Raw genomic sequence first — 19,605 nt, forward strand, 5'->3', positions numbered from 1 at the left:
ACTTCCACTTTGCCAGGATCAAGCAAGGGAATGGCTCCTGCGTCAGTTTGTTATTTTGATGTTAAAAGGCCATAATTAGTACCAAGTGTGATGTTTCACAGAAATTCCCTTCTCATTTCATGACTCCATGAGCACGGTCACCACTCAGCCATGTTTGAAACTGTTACAGCTTTTTTTTTTAATTCATTCATGGGATGTGGGCTTCGCTGGTTGGGCAGGCATTTATTGCCCATCCCTCATTGCCCTTGAGAAGGCGGTGGTGAGCTGCCTTCTTGAACCACTGCAGTCCATGTGGTGTAGCTGTTTGGAAGGCGAATTAAATATTTGCCCCTGGTCATGGTCACTTTCTTTTAAGTGGACACCTCCTATTAATTTTCTCAGCAGCATTAAATGGCTGTGGCATTGCATCCACGCATTTCCTTTGGTGAGCTGCATGTGTGAATTGAGCTGGAAGCTGTTGGCTTTTAGAAATGCTAACAGTGATGTATGGTAGTTTCACAATACTCTTAATGCTCCTTTGGATGAATAGCGATAATTATGCTTCCGCAGGATAGCTTCATGCTGACTCACTACTACCAGAATCCTGGGTATGCATTTTTATTTTGTGAAACATAAATTGAATCATGGGCGAGATCATGAGCAAAAATACAGGAAATGTGATTCCTAACTGTAAATAGAAAAGAAATGATAATAACTTGGCATAAAATATATTGCAATTCAAACAATAATAAATAACAGGAATGCACTTTATTTACCAAATCCATAAAAAAGTTATTCCTGCTTTGCACCAGACTATAACTGAAGCAACCTTCTTCAATAATAGACTATCACAGCATTAGGAAGGACCCTGCTTACAGTGCTTAGTTAATATTGAGGTGAATCTGACTCATGATGCGTCCACTCCAGAGTGGTGTGAAGTTTATCCATGTCAGCACAGTAAGCTGCAAGTACAACCTTCGATTTACACTGTTTATTTTCAAGGCAACAGGGATGTCGACGTGCAGAAAAAAAGTCATAACACTGAAGTATCTCCTCGATATATGAATGACCATGTTCTAAGTGCATATAAACAATACAGACCAACGGAGCTGTGCCAGAATCCTTCCAAGAAACAAATGTAGTTGAAGTTCTAGACTATAAGCAAGAATATCTGACATAATTTGATTATTATTTCCAGATTATAAAATTAGATTTATATGGGGAGAATTTTTCCTATGGAGGGTGGGCTGGGCGGGTGTGGGTGTGGAACCGATAGCCGTCCGCGATTGGTGGCGTGCCACCATTTTATGCAGGCGGGCCAATTAAGGCTCACCCAGCGTAACGCGCAGCCGGTAGCATTCAGCGCTACCTGTGTAGGCAGGGGAGTGGGGAGAGTCAGGGCCAGCGCTCTTTCGCGCGAAAGAGCGCAAGGGAATATGAGACCGAGTTAGGGCTTGGAGGGCAGTCAAGGAGCAGAGTGGAAGAGTGAATGACTATCTGGATGCTGTTCAAATATGTCACCCGGATGTTGTAGCCTATGAGGTGACAGTGGGGAGGGTCACTTCCTGCCCTGCCACGAATTACCCCAGGCCTGAATGTTGTTCAGGTCTTGCTGCACACAAACACATACTGCTTCAGTATCTGAGGAGTTGTGAATGGTACTGAACACTGGGCAGTCATCAGCAAACATCCTTAACTTCTGACCTTATATTGGAGGGAAGGTCATTGAAGAAGCAGCTGAAAATGGTAGGGTCTAGGACACTACCCTGAGGAACTTGTGCAGCGATATCCTGGGGATGAAATGATTGGCCTCCAATAACCACAAATATTTTCCTTCTTGCTAGGTTTGACTCCAACCAGTGGACAGTTTTACCTCAAATGACTTCAATTTTGCTAGAGCTCCTTGATGCCACACTGGGTCAAATGCTGCCTTAAAAAGTAGTCACTCTCACCTCATCACTCCTTCTACCTTACTTCATCTCACCCTATCAGCATAGCCTTCTATTTCTTTCTCCTTTGTGGACCTATTTGGTTTCCCCTTACATAACAATATAATCATTCGTTCTAATCCATTCTTTCAAAATACTGTACTCTGAATACTTTGATTACTTTCAAATTGAATGGAATCAATCATGGTTGCCTGACTACTTCTTCATGAGACATTCACAATTTGATGCACAATGTGATATGATGCAAAATAATTGATCCGCTGGTGACTCATCTAAGCCAATGGCAATTTGTTACTTGCTGGAAGTGTAAGCTGATAATGGTGCAGATGGAACCTTAGTGAATGATGGGGGTATTGATGTCAATGGAGGCAAAATTGGGCGATACATAAATTCCTATCCCATCTCAGCAGCTTCTCACACTAAAGAGACCATGAGTATGAAATTTACAAACATTAAGGAAGACCAGAGATGAAATCACTCCCTACATCTCTCAAGGTAGTGGATGTGTGAAGTAGACTTCAATCAAACAAAATGCTATTAATTGCTTGTGTTATTAAAAAAGACCTTTAAAAATAGTTGGTTAACAATAGGATTAAAGATTATAAAGGAGGTCAAATGATGAAGGTGATGAAACACTGTGTGGAATGTTCCAGTTCCAGTAGTTTAAAGAAATTGAGTGCCTGATCTTGCTGTCAAAATAATAATGTGATAATCAACTATCTTCATGAGTTCTCTGCCTGAAGGCAGATCTGACCCACAGCGCCACAATCTCCACCACAGGTAGGGCAAGGAGACCAGTCCAGAATCCACCCCAACCGGATTGGGAATCAAACCCTGTGCTGTTGGCAGCAATCTGATCTACACTGACCATCCAGCTAACTGGCTCCTGAAGAGTTTGGATTACTGTGGCAATATACACTTTTACATGCATGTTGTAGTCTGGATCTATGGATAGTGATAATAAAGGCTTTAAAGACCTATACCATTATTAATGTGCAAATTAACCATCAAGTTCAGGGAATTAAGAGGTAAGCCACAAGTTGCACATCTCCATAACTTGTTGGTTGATTTATACTGCTCTGCATCAGTTGGTCTTTCTGTTCCCTGAAGTTCCAGATGCCCCATTGCACTTGCTGCACCATTATCAGTTCACACTTCCAGACAGTAATGGCACAAACGATCTTTTTAAGTTAAGGGGTGCAGACTAATGTCTAATCAATTACTTATGTTATGACATTTTTAATGAATATGAATTTTTAATTCCTTTCTGGCCACAGGGGAGGTGCCAGAGGACTGGAGAACAGCTAATGTGGTCCCGCTATTTAAGAAGGGTTGTAGAGACAAGCCAGGGAACTACAGGCCAGTGAGTCTCACGTCAATGGTAGGGAAACTATTGGAGAAAGTTCTGAAGGAGAGTATCTATCTCCACTTAGAGAGGCAAGGTTTGATCAGGGATAGGCAGCATGGCTTTGTCAGAAGGAGGTCATGCCTAACAAATTTGATTGAATTTTTTGAGAAGGTGAGCCGGTGTGTAGACGAGTGTAGTGCAGTTGATGTAGTTTGTATGGATTTCAGCAAAGTCTTTGACAAGGTCCCACATAGGAGACTTATAAAGAAGGCAAATGCACATGGGATACAGGGTAATTTGATAAAGTGGATTCAAAATTGGCTTACTTGTAGGAGACAGAAGGTGATGACAGAAGGATGCTTTAGTGACTGGAAGCCAGTATCCAGTGACGTACCACAGGGATCTGTGCTCGGCTCCCTATTATTTGTCATTTATATAAATGACAAAGATGACTATGTGGGGGGATAGGATTAGTAAGTTTGCTGATGACACAAAGATTGGCCAGGTGGTTAACAGTGAGGTTGAGTGTCTTGAGCTACAAGAAGATATAGACGGGATGGTCAAATGGGTAGATAAGTGTCAGATGGAATTTAACCCTGCAAAGTGTGAGGTGATACACTTTGGAAGGAGTAATTTGACAAGGAAGTATTCAATGAACGGCATGGCACTAGGAAGTTCTGAGGAACAAAGGGACCTTGGCTTGTGTGTGTCCATAGATCTCTGAAGGCAGAGGGGCATGTTAGTGGGGTGGTGAAAAAGGCATATGGGAGACTTGCCTTTATCAATCGAGGCATAGATTACAAAGGTAGGGGGAGGTCACGCTGGAGTTGTATAGAACCTTGGTGAGGCCACAGCTGGAGTACTGTGTGCAGTTCTACATTATAGGAAGGATGTGATTGCACTGGAAAGGGTGCAGAGGAGATTCACGAGGATGTTGCCTGGGATGAAACATTTAAGTTATGAAGAGAGGTTGGATAGACTTGAGTTGTTTTTGTTGGAGCAGAGAAGACTGAGGGGCGACCTGATCGAGGTGTACAAGATTATGAGGGGCATGGACAGGGTTGATAAGGAGCAGCTGTTCCCCTTAGTTTAAGGGTCAGTCCGAGGGGACATAAGTTCAAGGTGAGGGGCAGAAGGTTTAGGGAGGATGTGAGAAAAACCTTTTTTACCCAGAGGGTGGTGATGGTCTGGAATGCACCACCTGGGAGGGTGGTGGAGGCGGATTGCCTCACATCCTTTAAAAAGTACCTGGATGAGCACTTGGCACATCATAACATTCAAGAATACGGGCCAAGTGCTGGTAAATGGGATTAGGTCAGGTGTTTCTCACGTGTCAGTGCAGACTCGATGGGCCGAAGGGCCTCTTCTGCACTGTGATTCTGTGATCCTGAGATGCTCCACTTTAGCAAGAACTGATCTTATATTTCTTAAATACTGTTATGACCACAGCTGATGTTAATGGCCAAGCAAACCAAATGCCAGATAGAAACCTGGCTTACAGGCCAGACCCTTTTTTTTGTATTCTGTAAACAAGGAAAAAACGTACTGATCTCAGGATCATGATGTACAGTAACACTTTTGGGATTTTAAAAATTAAAAGTAAAAGTTTTATTAATAACAATAAAAGAAAACTTCAGCACACAGTTAAAATTAGTCTTACAAAAGACCCTCTATTTGGTTAGACCCATGAGTGAACACCTTCCAGGTAACACTCCCTTATAATGGTTTAACTATAAAAATCCAATAATATTACCCAAGGCAAATTGCTGTAGCTTTAATAGATGCATACCACATGACCTCAAACTCTCTCCCACTCTGCTGTGGAAATCCAAAACTTCAGAACTGCCCAAGACTTTTCTGGCTTGACTCAACAGCTGATTCAAACTGCATCTTCTCCCAGCCGAGAGCTATTTCTAGGAGATCTTCCTCATACAGCCAATAGCCCACAGCTACAGCTAACAGCTCCTCAATTACCTGAAGCTCCTGCAAGATGCAAACATGTTTCCTTTCACCTCTGACTTCCCTTTGATATTCAAACGAACTCTCAACTTATCTAAAAATGCTAATGTTAGATCTAACCTATTCATTGTACCTCTTTTCACGTTTTAAACCCCCAAGCAGCCTGTCATCTAGTAACCTTCCCCAACTTAATTAAATCATTTACACACACACACACAACTTCACAGAATAACACAATATTCAAAAAAACTGTAAAAAAAAATAAGATCCATTCTCACAATATATCTCAAAGCAGTTGAATGTTATGTTGTCATCTGACAGCTTTGTAAAATTAACACTAAGAAAGTTGGTGAAATATGTAACAACGCTTTATTTCTTTAGAGATTAAAAAATTGGGTAGATTCCATGATTGGAAAAATACTTGGCATAATGGTGTCATTGCATTTCTTATATTATTATCTGGGACTATGCAAAATTCCAGGAGCACTTCAACATAAATGTTATTGTTCAGTGCAAAATGTTGTGATGTACTTAAATTGATGTATTTATTTTTTTTAAAATGAAGGAGAATGGCTTCATTATGATAAGCATTGCAAACTCATAATTATGTTTATGAAACATTTCATTGGTTGCATTTAGCTTGTCTTATATTCCTTCTATAACTAATGGATCCCTGCAAACAAATAGAAACACCACATAGATCATTCTGAAGTAAAGTGACTGTTACGAAAGGACACAATTATTAAGTTTTGTGTTTGAAGATACAGGGAAACAATCTAAAAATATATGTGGGTTCATTGTGTTATGTTCTTCAGGTTGCCAAATTGGAACGAGAAAAAAATCAAGAAGGAAAGCTGATCAGGGAGCAGGAGCAACACAAGCACACCGTGCTGGTAACTGAACTCAGAGCCAAACTACACGAAGAAAAAATGAAGGAACTTCAGACTGTGCGAGAGACTCTGTTAAGGCAACATGAAGGTGAGCTTATCCGAATCATCAAAATAAAAGATAATGAGAACCAGAAACTTCAGGCGCTTGTTAATGCCTTGCGTGATGGAGCGGCTGACAAAGTTAAAACAATGCTTTATGCTGAAGCTAAAGATGAGGCCAAGAAAATGTTTGAGTTTGAGAAGATCAAACTGCAACAAGAGATCTCTGATTTGAAGGGAGCTAAAAAACAGGTGGAAGAAGCATTAAGTCAGGCTATTCATGCTGACAAGATGAAGGCTGCAGAGATAAGAAGTGTGTACCACCTGCATCAAGAGGAAATCTCCAGGATAAAGAGAGACTGTGAAAGGGAGATTCGTAGGCTGGTACGTATCGATTTGTTAACCTAGCAAATATTGCAAGCAAACGTATGTTTGATCAGAAAGTTAAATATAAAGATTGTTTTCGATGATGGGAACATTGAGATTTACTGCAATAAATCCTTGGATCTATTTTAACTATTTGAGGGTGGCAGTAGCATTTAATCCCAAACAATAAACATCGTCTAATTCACAGTTTTATGACAATCAGTTCCTAACAAATAACCTTGTGATTTCCTCAAAAAAACAACCTTTAAATATCCTTCTATGAAATATGTGATATTGTAGTCTTTAAAAATTATATCATAAATGATTGCAGCATATTTTGGAGAGTAGCTTGATCCTACTAACAATGATCTGTGTGCACTACAGCACGTTGCTTGGCAACAGCTGACAGTGCAATAAAAAAACGCTAACTGTGAAATATAAGCCTAGAAATGACTTGGGGTTTCAGAAAATGAATGCTTAACGCATTTTTATAAATTTCCTATGCCAGTATTTTAATACAGATGTTAACCTGTTGATTGTTAAATGAATTATGTCCAATAAAATAGCAGACTGGTTAAGTATTTGTATGCTAATATTGCCAACAGTTCTATCTAGGCAATAATCTCTAATAACAGGTAACTGAGTTTGAGGTAAAATTTGTAATCCAATAAATCAATTCAACTCTGCTTTCACAGTACAAGTTTCAACTCTCCTAGGTGTTTATCTACATGTTATGTGGCTTAATGCATTCCTTTATTTAGAGCTTTCAACTTTCCAAATATATGATTAATTTTCCTTTAGTTGTTATATACTAAAATCATGAAAACTTGAAAACTAAAAACTCAATGCGCAAATGGTTAATGGTCATTTAAACTTTAAATAATATTGATCATCGCCAAAACTGTAATGTATTTAGTACATCTCTAATGAAGACCCTATTGATAATGTCCTGAGAAAGTATTTGTCATAATATAAGTCACGTTTCACCCACTAATCATATAAATGTAACAAAATCTGTTGGCAATCAGATCATTAACATAGCCTATTTATTTTCTTCTTTTCTGGATCTCAGGAGATAAGTTATGGGAAAGATTGAGGATTTTTTTTTTCTTTTGGAGCTTTCAATTACAAAGGAATTTTGAAACGTTTACTTGGAAAAATTAGTCATGATGGCAAAGAACCCAAATACCAGAGACACAAGTTGAAACTGAAGAAGTTGGGAATAAACAGGAAAGACTGGCAGAACTTATATTTTTACAGACCTGAAGATTTACCAGGGAATACCCCAGTGCAAAACTACAGCTGGAACATCATTAATACATAGCGAGTCTCTGTGAGTCAGGAGTAGAGTTGGAGGGGAGAGAGTCAATGTTAATTCGGAGTGAGGATGGAGGGGAGAGTCTTTGACAACAGGGAGAGTGCTCTGTGAAGGGTAAGTGAGGGCTTGGTTGGTCTATTGAATATGGATAAATACAGAAGTTTCCCAGTTTGCCTTTTAACAGGCTTACAAATCAATCAGTTATGGAGTAATGTTTAAAATTGACCAATAACTTACCAATAAAAATTCAAACTGTCCAGAGCCCTGTTAGGAATGACAAGCAGAAGGATGGTGAAAGAAGAATTTTGAAGGGAAAGTACAATTTTGCTGCTACAGCCCTATCAAGAATGGATTAACTTAACAACAGTTTTGTATAAATAAATAAAAAGTGTAAAGGAAACAAAAACTGCTTTCTTGATCACTTAGTTAGCAGTTTCTCATCATCTTATTATCAAAAGTAAGGAACTGAGTTGGGAATAAACTTTCCATGAGGAAATAAAGAAATTATTCATAGCATGAGAATAATAAAGACAGAAGGTTGGGCTATGGAAGAAAGAGTTGGAAATGACATTATTAAAGCTGAAAATATCTCTGAATATTAATTCAAACATCAATAAACTATACAAAACCCATAAACTAATGATATCATTTGAGTTTGTATCCTTGAACTCATAGCTAGCAAAAGAAGCCTGGATTTTGTATAAACTCCATACATTTGCTCATCTCTAGCAAAGGAAGAGCACATTTAACTCACACAGATTAATTCAACATTAAAGTTGTAAATTTGTAATGCTAAAGAAAATGATTGAATTTTACTTGAGAAAATGCAAGAAAATTAAGGTCATTCTTGGTGCACTTCCTCTTTCTCCTGAAATGTTAAACGGGTACATTTGTTGTTTTCCCTGTTTTTTCTAATTTAACTCACTGCAAATTGGTGTAGCTCCATTCTCCTTTCTTCTTTTAAAGTTATTTGTAATCCAAATACATGCTGCTGCAGCAGCAGGCACTTACATAGAGTAATGATTGGATATGTGAAATAGGTAAGATCAGTGAAGTGATTCACCACTAAATTGAAGCACATTTAATAACCAAAGGAGAAAGTGCAGCTCCAACAAAAGCATCATATAATGGAACAAATCAGGTTTGATGTTAAAATCGCATATTTGGAAGGTAATGACATCAATATGTTGAAATTCTTTTTCTTTACATGGGCCTTATCCAGAAACGATTGGTGTTGTAAAGTGTGAGAATATTGTACTTTCCACCACAATACTTCAATAATTTGCATAAAAACAAGAGACAGGCATTTGAAAACTATGTATGCATGCACTTCTGCACCTACTAGTAAGCGATGTTTTTATGTAATGTAAGTAATGTACTAGCAAGTTTCCAATCAGTTGGAGGGTTCATATTTTATAACAGCAGGGGCATTAACATCATGTAGGGGAAGATATAGGGTGGAATTTAATGCCCTCCCCAATGGCAAGTTTGGTGGCAGAGGGCATTTAATTGGGCAGGAGGGTGGTGGGTGGGGACTCTGATTAAGTCAGGTGGGAAGGCCTGCGGATGGCCCCATTGCCAATTGAGGTCCTTAATTGGGCAATTATTGCAGCTGGGGGTCTCACCATGTGGGAAGCATGACAAACAACCCTGCATAGGCCCCTGGGGTTGGAAGTGGTCCTTTAAAGCCACAGTGCCTGATTGAGGAACCTGGCATCAGGAAGGGGAGGGCTCCTGCTGAGATCCACCCCCTTGCCCTCCTCATTACCCCCTGCAACCCCTCTCCCCCCATCACTCACAGAGATGATCTTAGGCCTTGGGTGGATGTTGCACCAGTAGCAGCCACCGTCTCCCTGGTGGCACTGCCAGTCAATGGAGCTGCCAGCCTCTGACTGGCTGGCAGCTCTCAGCGGGTGGATCTCAGAGGAAGGCCGCTGCTGGCCTGTCAAGTTCCAGAGCGGGACAAGGTATGGTAGGTATTCCTTAAAAGAGATGATGTGGATCTCTCACCAGCTCTTCAGAAAAGGGATCTGTTGATCTGGCATCACTATGGATGAGCAACTCAGTTGAGCAGACCTGGGAGAGTGAAATGTGGTGTTTGGCTCATTGTGGTTGGCTTGTATTTGTCACAAACGTGTGGAATAGGAGGGCACGGGGCGAGGTTGCAGTTGGGGGCTGAGGTTGTTGACATCATAGGATTGGCAGTACTGGTTAAAAATCTTCTAAGTGATCTTTTAGAAGTTCTGATGCTTTGCAACTGGAAAGTACCTCTCTGTGTCTGCCTGTCTCTCAATCTGTCTTCTCTGACCATTTATGGATCACGGGAGCCAATAATTAAAAGGTTCATGTGTTCTCAGTAGTTCATAATTGGCCTTGTGTTTGCTTTCAAAGTTTGATTCATGTGCTTTTTGATATAAAAAAACTTAATGCTCATTCCTGCTCTGTTGTCAGTCATCACCATTTTCTTGGTGCCATCTGTAAGGGAGTTCCACATGACGTTCTGCTGTCAGCTAGCTATGCTCCACCCTAAAACCTTCTGTGGAGGATTCTTTGAATTTTGTCCGGCATCGATCAGTGAGTTGTCTGTGAGTACTTAGCCACAACTTCAGTACTCACGCTTACGACATTGCAAAATCATTCTTGGCCCTAATTACCATAGTTACTCAGGTGCCTTACACGATTATGGTCTAGAGACACTCGAGAACAGACATGATCAACTCTGCTGTTCTCTCGTGAGATTGCTACCGATCTCCCAACTTCATTACAGATCTCATGGTGGTTACCCACTATGGAATTCAAAACAGCTAACTGAATTAAGATGTAAACAAGACAGAAGAATAGCCCAATGCCATATCTCATCTGCACAATGAGCAAACCTGTTAGACTTTGAACCCCGATTGCGTAAAGACACTAATTTGATAATTGGTACATTATTCTACTCTGTCCTTACTACCATTTTTTGTATTTAATATTTTGCTTGGAATGATTGATTGTAAAGCTTGCCTCAATTTGGCCCTTGGTGGCTATGGAAGTTGATATTTAAATAAATTTCAAAAAAATGGTTGGGTAGCTTGCCAGCAGTTTGATGTGTGTCTGGGGTTAAAATCAACCTCAGGAAGTTTCCATTAGAAATGCTTCACCTCTCTACTTGAGAGATTCATGACCTTGTTTATGTAAGAAAAATAGAAAAAAATTTTATTTTGTTTTTAGTTATCCATTATCTACTTATAATACTAGCTGATGTCCCATGATCAGCCTCAGGAAGTTTCCATTAGAAATGCTGATTTAAAGAGTGTTATAGGGTGTAACATTAATATACTGGAATAGCATGTCCACACACAATCTTTTTAAATAGTGCATGGATACCCTAAAATAAACAATATAGTAATCAAAATGTGCAATATGAGGTACTGTAGCTAAAATAGGCTGAATACCAAAAGAATTAATGAAGACTGCATTCCCCCTTTTCTCTCATTTAAATCAGTAGACTATCAAAGAATTCAGCCACATGCTTCCACTAGATTGCCAAAGACCTCAAACGACTGAATAATTGCAAATCCTCTACATCAAAGGGATAAAACACAGCTATGCCATTACAAGAAGCTATTAACTGTTATCCTTCATTCCAGCTTGGACCAGCCACAGAGTGCATCTCTCCAAATCCATAGATACAATTTACAAGATACTGCTATTTACATAGAAGGCAGGCAAATTTGTAAATTATCCCTCTGCGGATATGACATGGCCTTTTTGTTAGAATGGCAATCAAACACCTGAATAATCAAAATGTAATGTTTTTTTCCCTTTACCAGACACATTTTGTCTTCAACCCTGATAACTAAGTTGTCAAATATTACATGCTAGTAATAGTATTCTCAAAACAAGAATGATTTGAGTTTTCTACAACGCTTAGATACAAAACAAATGTAACTTGAAATCAGAATTTCTTAAAACATAATAACTAGTTATTTTCCATTTAGCAGAATGTTACCACACTCAACTTTACAACAATTCTAGTACGTACTACATCAATCCTTTTGGATTGACCACCTCTCTACTTGAGAAATCCATGATCTTGTTTATGTAAAATTGAAAACAATCTACTTTGTTTTTAGCTATCCATTATCTACTTATAATACTAGCTGATATCCCATGATCTTGACTCCTCTAATGCAATACTAGATATAGTCTTCAAGTGAAGCATAATTAAAATTAAAGGACCAGATGATGACAGCATTGGTAGGAGTGACCACATTGTCCTTAAGGAGATGAAGTTCCATCTTCACTCTGAGGACACCCTCTACCATGTTGTATGACATAATAAATGTGCTAAAAAATGCAGATTCAGAACAACTCCAGCAGCTCAAAACTGGCCATCCCATGAGGCGCTGTGGGCCATCAGCAGCAGCAGAACTGTATTCCAAAATAATCTGTAACATCATGGCCCATCAGACCCCTCATTTTACCATTAACATCAAACCAGGGATCAACCCTCATTCAATGAGGAGTGTTAGAATCATATCTCTCAAGAAGTTTCCTCTTACAGAATGGAAGGACATGTTTGTGTTGAACTGCAAAGGACTTTAATTAATGAAAAGCTGGGAGGCAAAAAGGCAATCACGTGTGAAAGAGAAAAAAAACTTAAGTTGTGAACCTGCTTCTTTTGAAGGCAGTCTTGTTGGAGAACAAACTGAGGAAGGAAGGCTACCTTGACTGGCTCCCTCTCTCAAACTTGCCTAAAATTGTGTTTGGCTATCAACTTGTAGTCAGAGAACCCTCATCTGAGTGCAACTAGTCTGCATTTGGACCTACAAAGCTGAGACCAGTGGTGAGAACTTCCAGGCGTCCCATCTTCACACGAGAGAACACCAGGTCGACAGCATCAAGACCCTGCGGACTTTATCTTTTATTTCATAACGCCCATCCTCCAAAGCCCATTTCTGCCGAGAGATTCTATCTGTTTGTCCTTTGTTTGTCTGTGTGTGCTGGGTGAATTCTGTAGGAAGAGATAGGTAGTTATACTTCCCAATTATAATTGCGTGTTAACCAGTGCTTGTAACTTGTTAAAAGAAGTTTTGTTTTAAAAATAAATTGATCATTCTGTGCTTTTGAAAGAAGCCTGGCCAGAGTCTCTTTTCTTCTGGGTACTTGAGGTATAGGTACACAATTAGCTAATTCGGTGAGAGGAATGGTTTGCAGAGTAGTGGGGCTTAATAATTTGTGCAGTCCTCCCATCCTGGTCATAACAGGGGTGTAGGAGAGCATAACAAAAACAGAATTACCTGGAAAAACTCAGCAGGTCTGGCAGCATCGGCGGAGAAGAACAAAGTTGACGTCAACTTTGTTCTTCTCCGCCGATGCTGCCAGACCTGCTGAGTTTTTCCAGGTAATTCTGTTTTTGTTTTGGATTTCCAGCATCTGCAGTTTTTTGTTTTTATCTCTGTGTAGAAGAGCATGCCAGGAGCAACATCAGGAGACCTATAAACGAGATGTCAACCTAGTGAAGCTACAACACAAGGCTACATGCATGTTAATAGCTATAAGCAGCATGCTACAGAGTTAAGCAATCACACAACAAATGCATCAGATCAAAGCTTGGCAGTCTTGAATGGTGGGCAATTCAACAACTAACGGGAGGAGGAGGCTCTATGAACATTCCCATCCTCAGTGATAATGGAATCCAGCACTTGAGTGTAAAAGACAAGGCTGGACGATTTGCAACCACCTTCAGCCAGATGGTTGAACCATCTCTGCCTCCTTCTTATGATCCTCACCATTGCAGAAGGCAGACTTAAGCCAATTATATTCACTCCATTTGATATCAAGAAACTCTTGAGCACACCAAATACAGCAGAGGCCATGAACCCCGACAACAACTTGGCTGTCGTGCTGAAGTCATTTGCCCCAGAACTAGCCGTGCCCTAAACAAATGCCATGCTGGCATTTACTCAACAAAATGGAAAATTGACCAGGTATGTCCTTCCCACAATAAGCAGGACAAATCCAATCCAGCAATTACCACCTCATCAACCTCCTCTCAATCATCAGCACATTGAAGAAGAGGGTCATTGATAGTGCTATCAAGTGGCACTTACTCACCAATAACCTGCTCACCAATGCTCAGTTTGAGATATGCCAGCACCACTTGGCTCCAGACCTCATTACAGCTTTTGTTCAAACACGGGCAAAACAGCTGAATTCCAGAGGTGAAGTGAGAGTGACTGCTCTTGATGTCAAGGTAGCATTGATCTGATTGTGACATCAAGGACCCCTAGTAAAATTGAAGTCAATGGGAATTAGGGGAAAATGCGCCATTAACTGCAGTCATGCCTAACAAGATGGAAGATTACTGTGGTTTTGGAGTCCAATCACCTCAGCACTAGGATATGCTGCAGGAGTTCTTCAGGACAGTCTCTAACTGCATCTCTTTCCACCACCGGAAGGACAAAGGCAGCAAGCGCACGGGAATGCCATCAACTCCCAGTTCCCCTCCAAGTCACACACCATCCTGACTTGAAAATGTATCACCATTCCTTCACCATCACTAGGTTGAAGTCCTGGAAATCCCTTCCTAACAACACTGCAGGTGTCCCTACTCCACACAGACTGCAATGGTTTAAGAAGGTATAGCTCACAAGGGAAATTACAAATGGGGAATAAATGCTGTCCTTTCCATCAAACCCACATCCAGTGAATGGATAAATTTAAAAAAACAATTAGACCAGTGTATGTAGCTGTAATTCACTCTCTATGCCAAGCTCTTAAATTGCATTCTTATTCCAATATAATACTTGGATTCTACAAACTGAGATACTGGGGGACACTAAGCTGTGGGGGACACAAAGCTGAAGTTTTGCAATGTCACCCCCAATTGTAATTACAGTGTGACAAGTTTACACAAGCAGTTCACATATAAATGTGGACAAAGGAATTTATAACAGGAAAGGTTGACACAATGGTATAACAACAGGAAACAGGGTCTTGTGTACAGGAAATGCACACAGATATAAGAATTTTAACATTTTATAAATTTGCCTGTGCATTCTTCCTGTCCATCACATTCTTATGTCACAGTTGACATGCCAATTTTGAAGGCAATTTCCTGGATAGATTCTGAAGATCAGTGCTATCCTCTGTGGCCATGGATCTGATACCTGTGTGTTTTCCAGAAAACAAGCTAAACACCATTATAATGAGGTCCTTCCATTAGGGAAGATTAAAGAGCCAAGCATTGGCAATTTCCTAGCCAGATACCTTTGGGCACCAAAGTAGGTGCTTTATCCCAAGCTCACCACCTCAGGAGATAAAAAGTATCAAGATTTATGTGCAATGCATATGCTTGGCTAAGCCCTTGAGTGACATTACTATTGCTGGAGAAGATAGCATTAGAAATACTGCTTAATATTGAAACCAAATGATGCTTTAATTCAATACTTTTATTACATTTAATTCAAATAACTGCCTTCATTTTATTATTTGTCAAATAGAAATTATTTATAATTGGGCTAGTTATTAACTTCAAATGCCCCAGGTGTCCCAGAATTTCCTGCTGACTACCAGAAATGACCTTTCATAAATCATCTAACAAAATACAAGAATCAGTGTGAAGGAGACCTATAATCTCCTGGAATGATGGAACTTAAAAGTAACAACTGGTGATTATTCTAACATTGTCTAATCAAATTGATCTGTATGCTGAGCAGCCACTGATCTGAACCAATTTGATGGAATTATTAGCACCGTGGTATAAAGTAATTGGTGGATTTGCAAAGCATAAGCTATCTCTATCCTATAAATCTATCCCACCCTAAGCAATATCATCCTAATCTGCAATCATATTTGCCAATCTTCCAGATACTTGGAACCCAGTGTTTCTTTGACCATCAAACATCCCACATTCCAGGTAGCTCTTCCATTGACCAGTTTCCAGTCTCGATGCTGCTTAAAGCTGTTCCCAGGCATGACAGCACATCACTGAATGATGCAGAGATACAGAAATTGATTATTTGGCTCCATGGTGCCAAGCTTCTGTCTCATTTAGTATATTATTGTTTCCTGTGGTAGGTGATGCAGACTTGTTTACTACCTTATCTCAAGATATCAATATTTTGTAAGGCTATGACTAGTTTTGTCTTTCGGCTTTTTGAAGGTTGCTCTTTTTAGGGCTGTTTTGTTCCATTTAGAGCAGGTAGCTGAAGTGTGTGGAGGTTCTTTTGAGATGTGACCTTAGGGAATTATAGAATATATGAATAAATCTAAAAGGGAAAGAAGTTTCACAGAGATTCGTTGCAGGGTGAAAAGAGTACTGCAATGACCAATGGTTGGGTCCACATGTGCCCTTGTGGAGACTGCTAATCAGTCTACTCATGTAGTATGCCAGCTGCCCTTACGACACTAGCAGATGGAAGTTCTGTCCCTTGCAAGTCAATGAAGAAACTCTTGGAAATGGCAGAGACCTAATACAACAGGGTCTGTGCTATTTTCCTAGGGGATTTGCTGATCCCTTGCTAGACCTACAGTCACAGAATTTCAACCCCTTTAAGTTATTAAAGTTCAACATCACTTCATGTAATTATACAAAATCAGAAATAACTCCATAATTATAGATCATTAAGCTAGGAAAGATATAACCGGAAGGTCCTGAATTTTTTTTAATTTCAAAAGTTTTACAGCACCAGGCTTTCAGCCGCAAAACTACAAGGAATAAACATCTTTCATTGAATCAGATGAGTGTACCAGAAATTTTGTATCATCCAATAAATGCTCTAACCTTTCAAATAACTGACCAAGAATAGAGTAAAGCCATTTTCCTTCATTTAATTAGGCAAATATATCCTGAAAAACTCTGCTTTATTTTATCAATTTATTCACTAGTGTAACCTTAGGCAATCAATTCCAAGATCAGGGCAAACAAAATTTTCTTGCTCTGTTTTTTGCTTGTTCATCATTTTTGATAGCACACTTCAATGTTCTCTGACTATGGTAGGAATATTAGCTAATAGTAATTTGTAATTATTCACTGACCATTTGATCTCTAACCTGAGCTCCTCCTAGAAAAATTGTTGGCAATGGTTGGATCAAGTGAGCATTTGCAAAGCATAAGCTATCTCTATCCTATAAATCTATCCCAACCTAAGCAATATCATCCTAATCTGCAATCATATTTGCCAACCTTCCAGATACTTAAGTTTGTCTTAAGTTTGCTGCTTATCAAACTGTGATAGCAATGCCAACAAAAGACCCAGATTGAAATAATTCCCTCTTGGAAGCAAATTTAATTGGAAATTGTTTCTTGGATATTCTTTCAGTTGATTTTCATCCAGAGATGCTATACAGTTTCTTTTTTCATTTATTCTTTCACGGGGTGTGGGCACCGCTTGCTAGGCCAGCATTTACAACTCTTGCTGAGCCAATAATGGTAAAGCCAGTAACTCTGCTGCTAAGTCTGTGACCATCTATTCAAATTTAACTTTTCCCAGCTAAACGGATTACAGTGAAATCAATGCTCTTCTCTTAGGGATGGGGAGGAGAAGTTATCAGAATAAGCTGTGTCCCCAGAAACTGCAACTTTTGTTGTTGGTGGGCATGGAGGATTTGGGGCTCATCATTGCTACTATCATGAAAGAAAAAAATAGATGGCTGCAGCAGGCAGATGGCAAAAAGGAAGAAAAATTAAACAATATTATGTTATTAACAATGCCTGTAAATATAGAATTTAGACACTTGGACATATATCTAATTTTCTTTATTGCCATAGGGTTGAAATCCTGGATTCCTTGACACCATTATCACAAAGATTATAATGGTTCAGGAAAAACATGTGTCATGTAGTGAGCTTACCAGCATCTACTACACCTTAACACGTAATAAAAGAAAATTTTGCCTTCAAGTTAGTACCTAGAACCAAGAATGTCAGTTTTATACCTGGGTGATTATGAAAGGTAAATGAAGCATAATGACAGATTATGGAATGTTTGATGTCACCATTTAATTACTCCCACGTGGACGGACTCCTTTACTGGACTGTGAAAGATAGGACAAGTGCAAAAATGAGGAGGGATCCAACATAACTGACCACCCCCACATTTTTTTCTGTTACCCATCTGATTGGCTCAATAAAATCAAACAGCTGGTGGAAACTCCAAGCTTCCATTTCCACAGGTAATACAAATAACATTTTTCTGAATATGATTCTCAAACAGGTGGAGAAAATGATTGCCACAAAGGACAGCGAACATGTAAACACCTTTTTCACAAAGACAATGCGAGTTCAGAGAAGGTATATTAGAGTAATACCAGGAATGGGCGCATTCTCTTATGAGGAAACCTTAGCAGGCTATGTTTGTATCCGCTGGAGTTTAGAAGAGGCAACCTGATGGAAACCTTTATGATCCTGAGGGGTCTTGACAGGGTGGATGTGGAGAAGATGTTTCTTCTTGTAGGAATAAGGTGTTGATCATTTAAGACCAAGATGAAGATAATTTTTTTCTCCAGAGGATCGTGAGTCTTTAGAGCTCTCTTCCTCAAAAGGCAGTGGAAGCAGAATCTTTGAATATTTTTAAGGCAGAGCTAGACAAATTTTTGATAAGCAAGGGTGTGAAAGGTTATAGGAGGGAAGTTTGGAATGGGGATTTGAGGTTACAGTCAAATCAGTCATAATCTTATTGAATGGCAAAGCAGGCTTCGAAGGGCTGAGTGGCCACTACTCCTGCTCATAATTCATTTGTTCATATATGAAGGGGAGAATTTCAGTGCACGATCTATACATTCTGGATTAATGACAATTAAGAAATGTTAGATAAAGTGCAGCATCATCAAATGATCAACATGTGTAATTTATTGGCCAACCTGGCAACAATATCTAAAATCTTCCAGAGTTTATACTGGGAACAAAAAGCTTGCAAGCAATCCAATAACTTAAGCATAGAATTGATAGGAGTTAAACAAAGCGAGATAAAAAAAATTGTACCTGTTTTATTTCTGTTATCTATTTGGAAATGATCATATTGAATGTGTTGTTAGAATGTAAGAAATGACTGGCTAGTAAAGAGCAGCCGATATGCAGATCACAAGGAGTTGATTAAAGAAGTGGCAGAAAGCTTTGAAAGGATGGTGCCATTAATAAGTAATAAAAGCTGGAATTTAAACTGTAAATCAACACCAGCAGAACCTACCAGTCACAAAAACCAGCTGCTGTCCCTTCCACAGTACTATCTAAGCGTCTCCTAAAGAGGGACCAGGTTATATGCCCAAATTTCTGTAGAGTTAGCTGATGTCAGATGGGATGATCCAAGATACAATAATTAACCTTAGTGTCCTGGGGTTAGTGACTGAAGAAGCAAATCAGTCGGGGGCTCCAGCTAATGAGTATACGGCAGAATCGTACCCCCTTCCCTGCTCCCGGCAGGCGGGGGGGGACAACCCCACAGACACTGTCCAAATATCCGTTTCTCAATGGTAGGAACTTGCGGTCCCGACCGCAGTGACGGGATAATGGCGGGTCGCCGTCCCCACCTCTCAGTGTTGGGATTCAAATGAGGCCCCAACTAGCATTTCACCCCATCAACGGCCAGTCCGTTTGCACGCGGGCCCGCACACGTCAGGACGGCGGGGGTGGGGGGAAGGGGTGGTGCTTGGGGGCAGCTTGCGAACCATGGAAGATTCGGAGCCCTCGCGCGCGCGTGTGCGCGTGACGGCGGACTCAGGAACATCATGTGGACCAGAGGGTGGGTGGAGCGTCGATCGGGCAGAGAGCCT

The 19,605-nt window shown here is 39.9% G+C and overlaps 1 protein-coding gene across 1 annotated transcript in view; it reads left to right on the plus strand.

Moving 5' to 3' along the window:
* jakmip3 (Janus kinase and microtubule interacting protein 3) overlaps window positions 1-19,605 on the plus strand; it is a 312,142-nt gene that overhangs the window by 134,367 nt on the left and 158,170 nt on the right. The window contains exon 3 of the mRNA XM_041209730.1: window positions 6,051-6,548. Within this exon, the coding sequence (XP_041065664.1) occupies window positions 6,051-6,548 (498 nt within the window). The remainder of the gene's footprint in view (window positions 1-6,050; window positions 6,549-19,605) is intronic.

Source organism: Carcharodon carcharias, chromosome 17 (genome assembly GCF_017639515.1).
Source record: "Carcharodon carcharias isolate sCarCar2 chromosome 17, sCarCar2.pri, whole genome shotgun sequence".
Classification (NCBI taxonomy): domain Eukaryota; kingdom Metazoa; phylum Chordata; class Chondrichthyes; order Lamniformes; family Lamnidae; genus Carcharodon; species Carcharodon carcharias.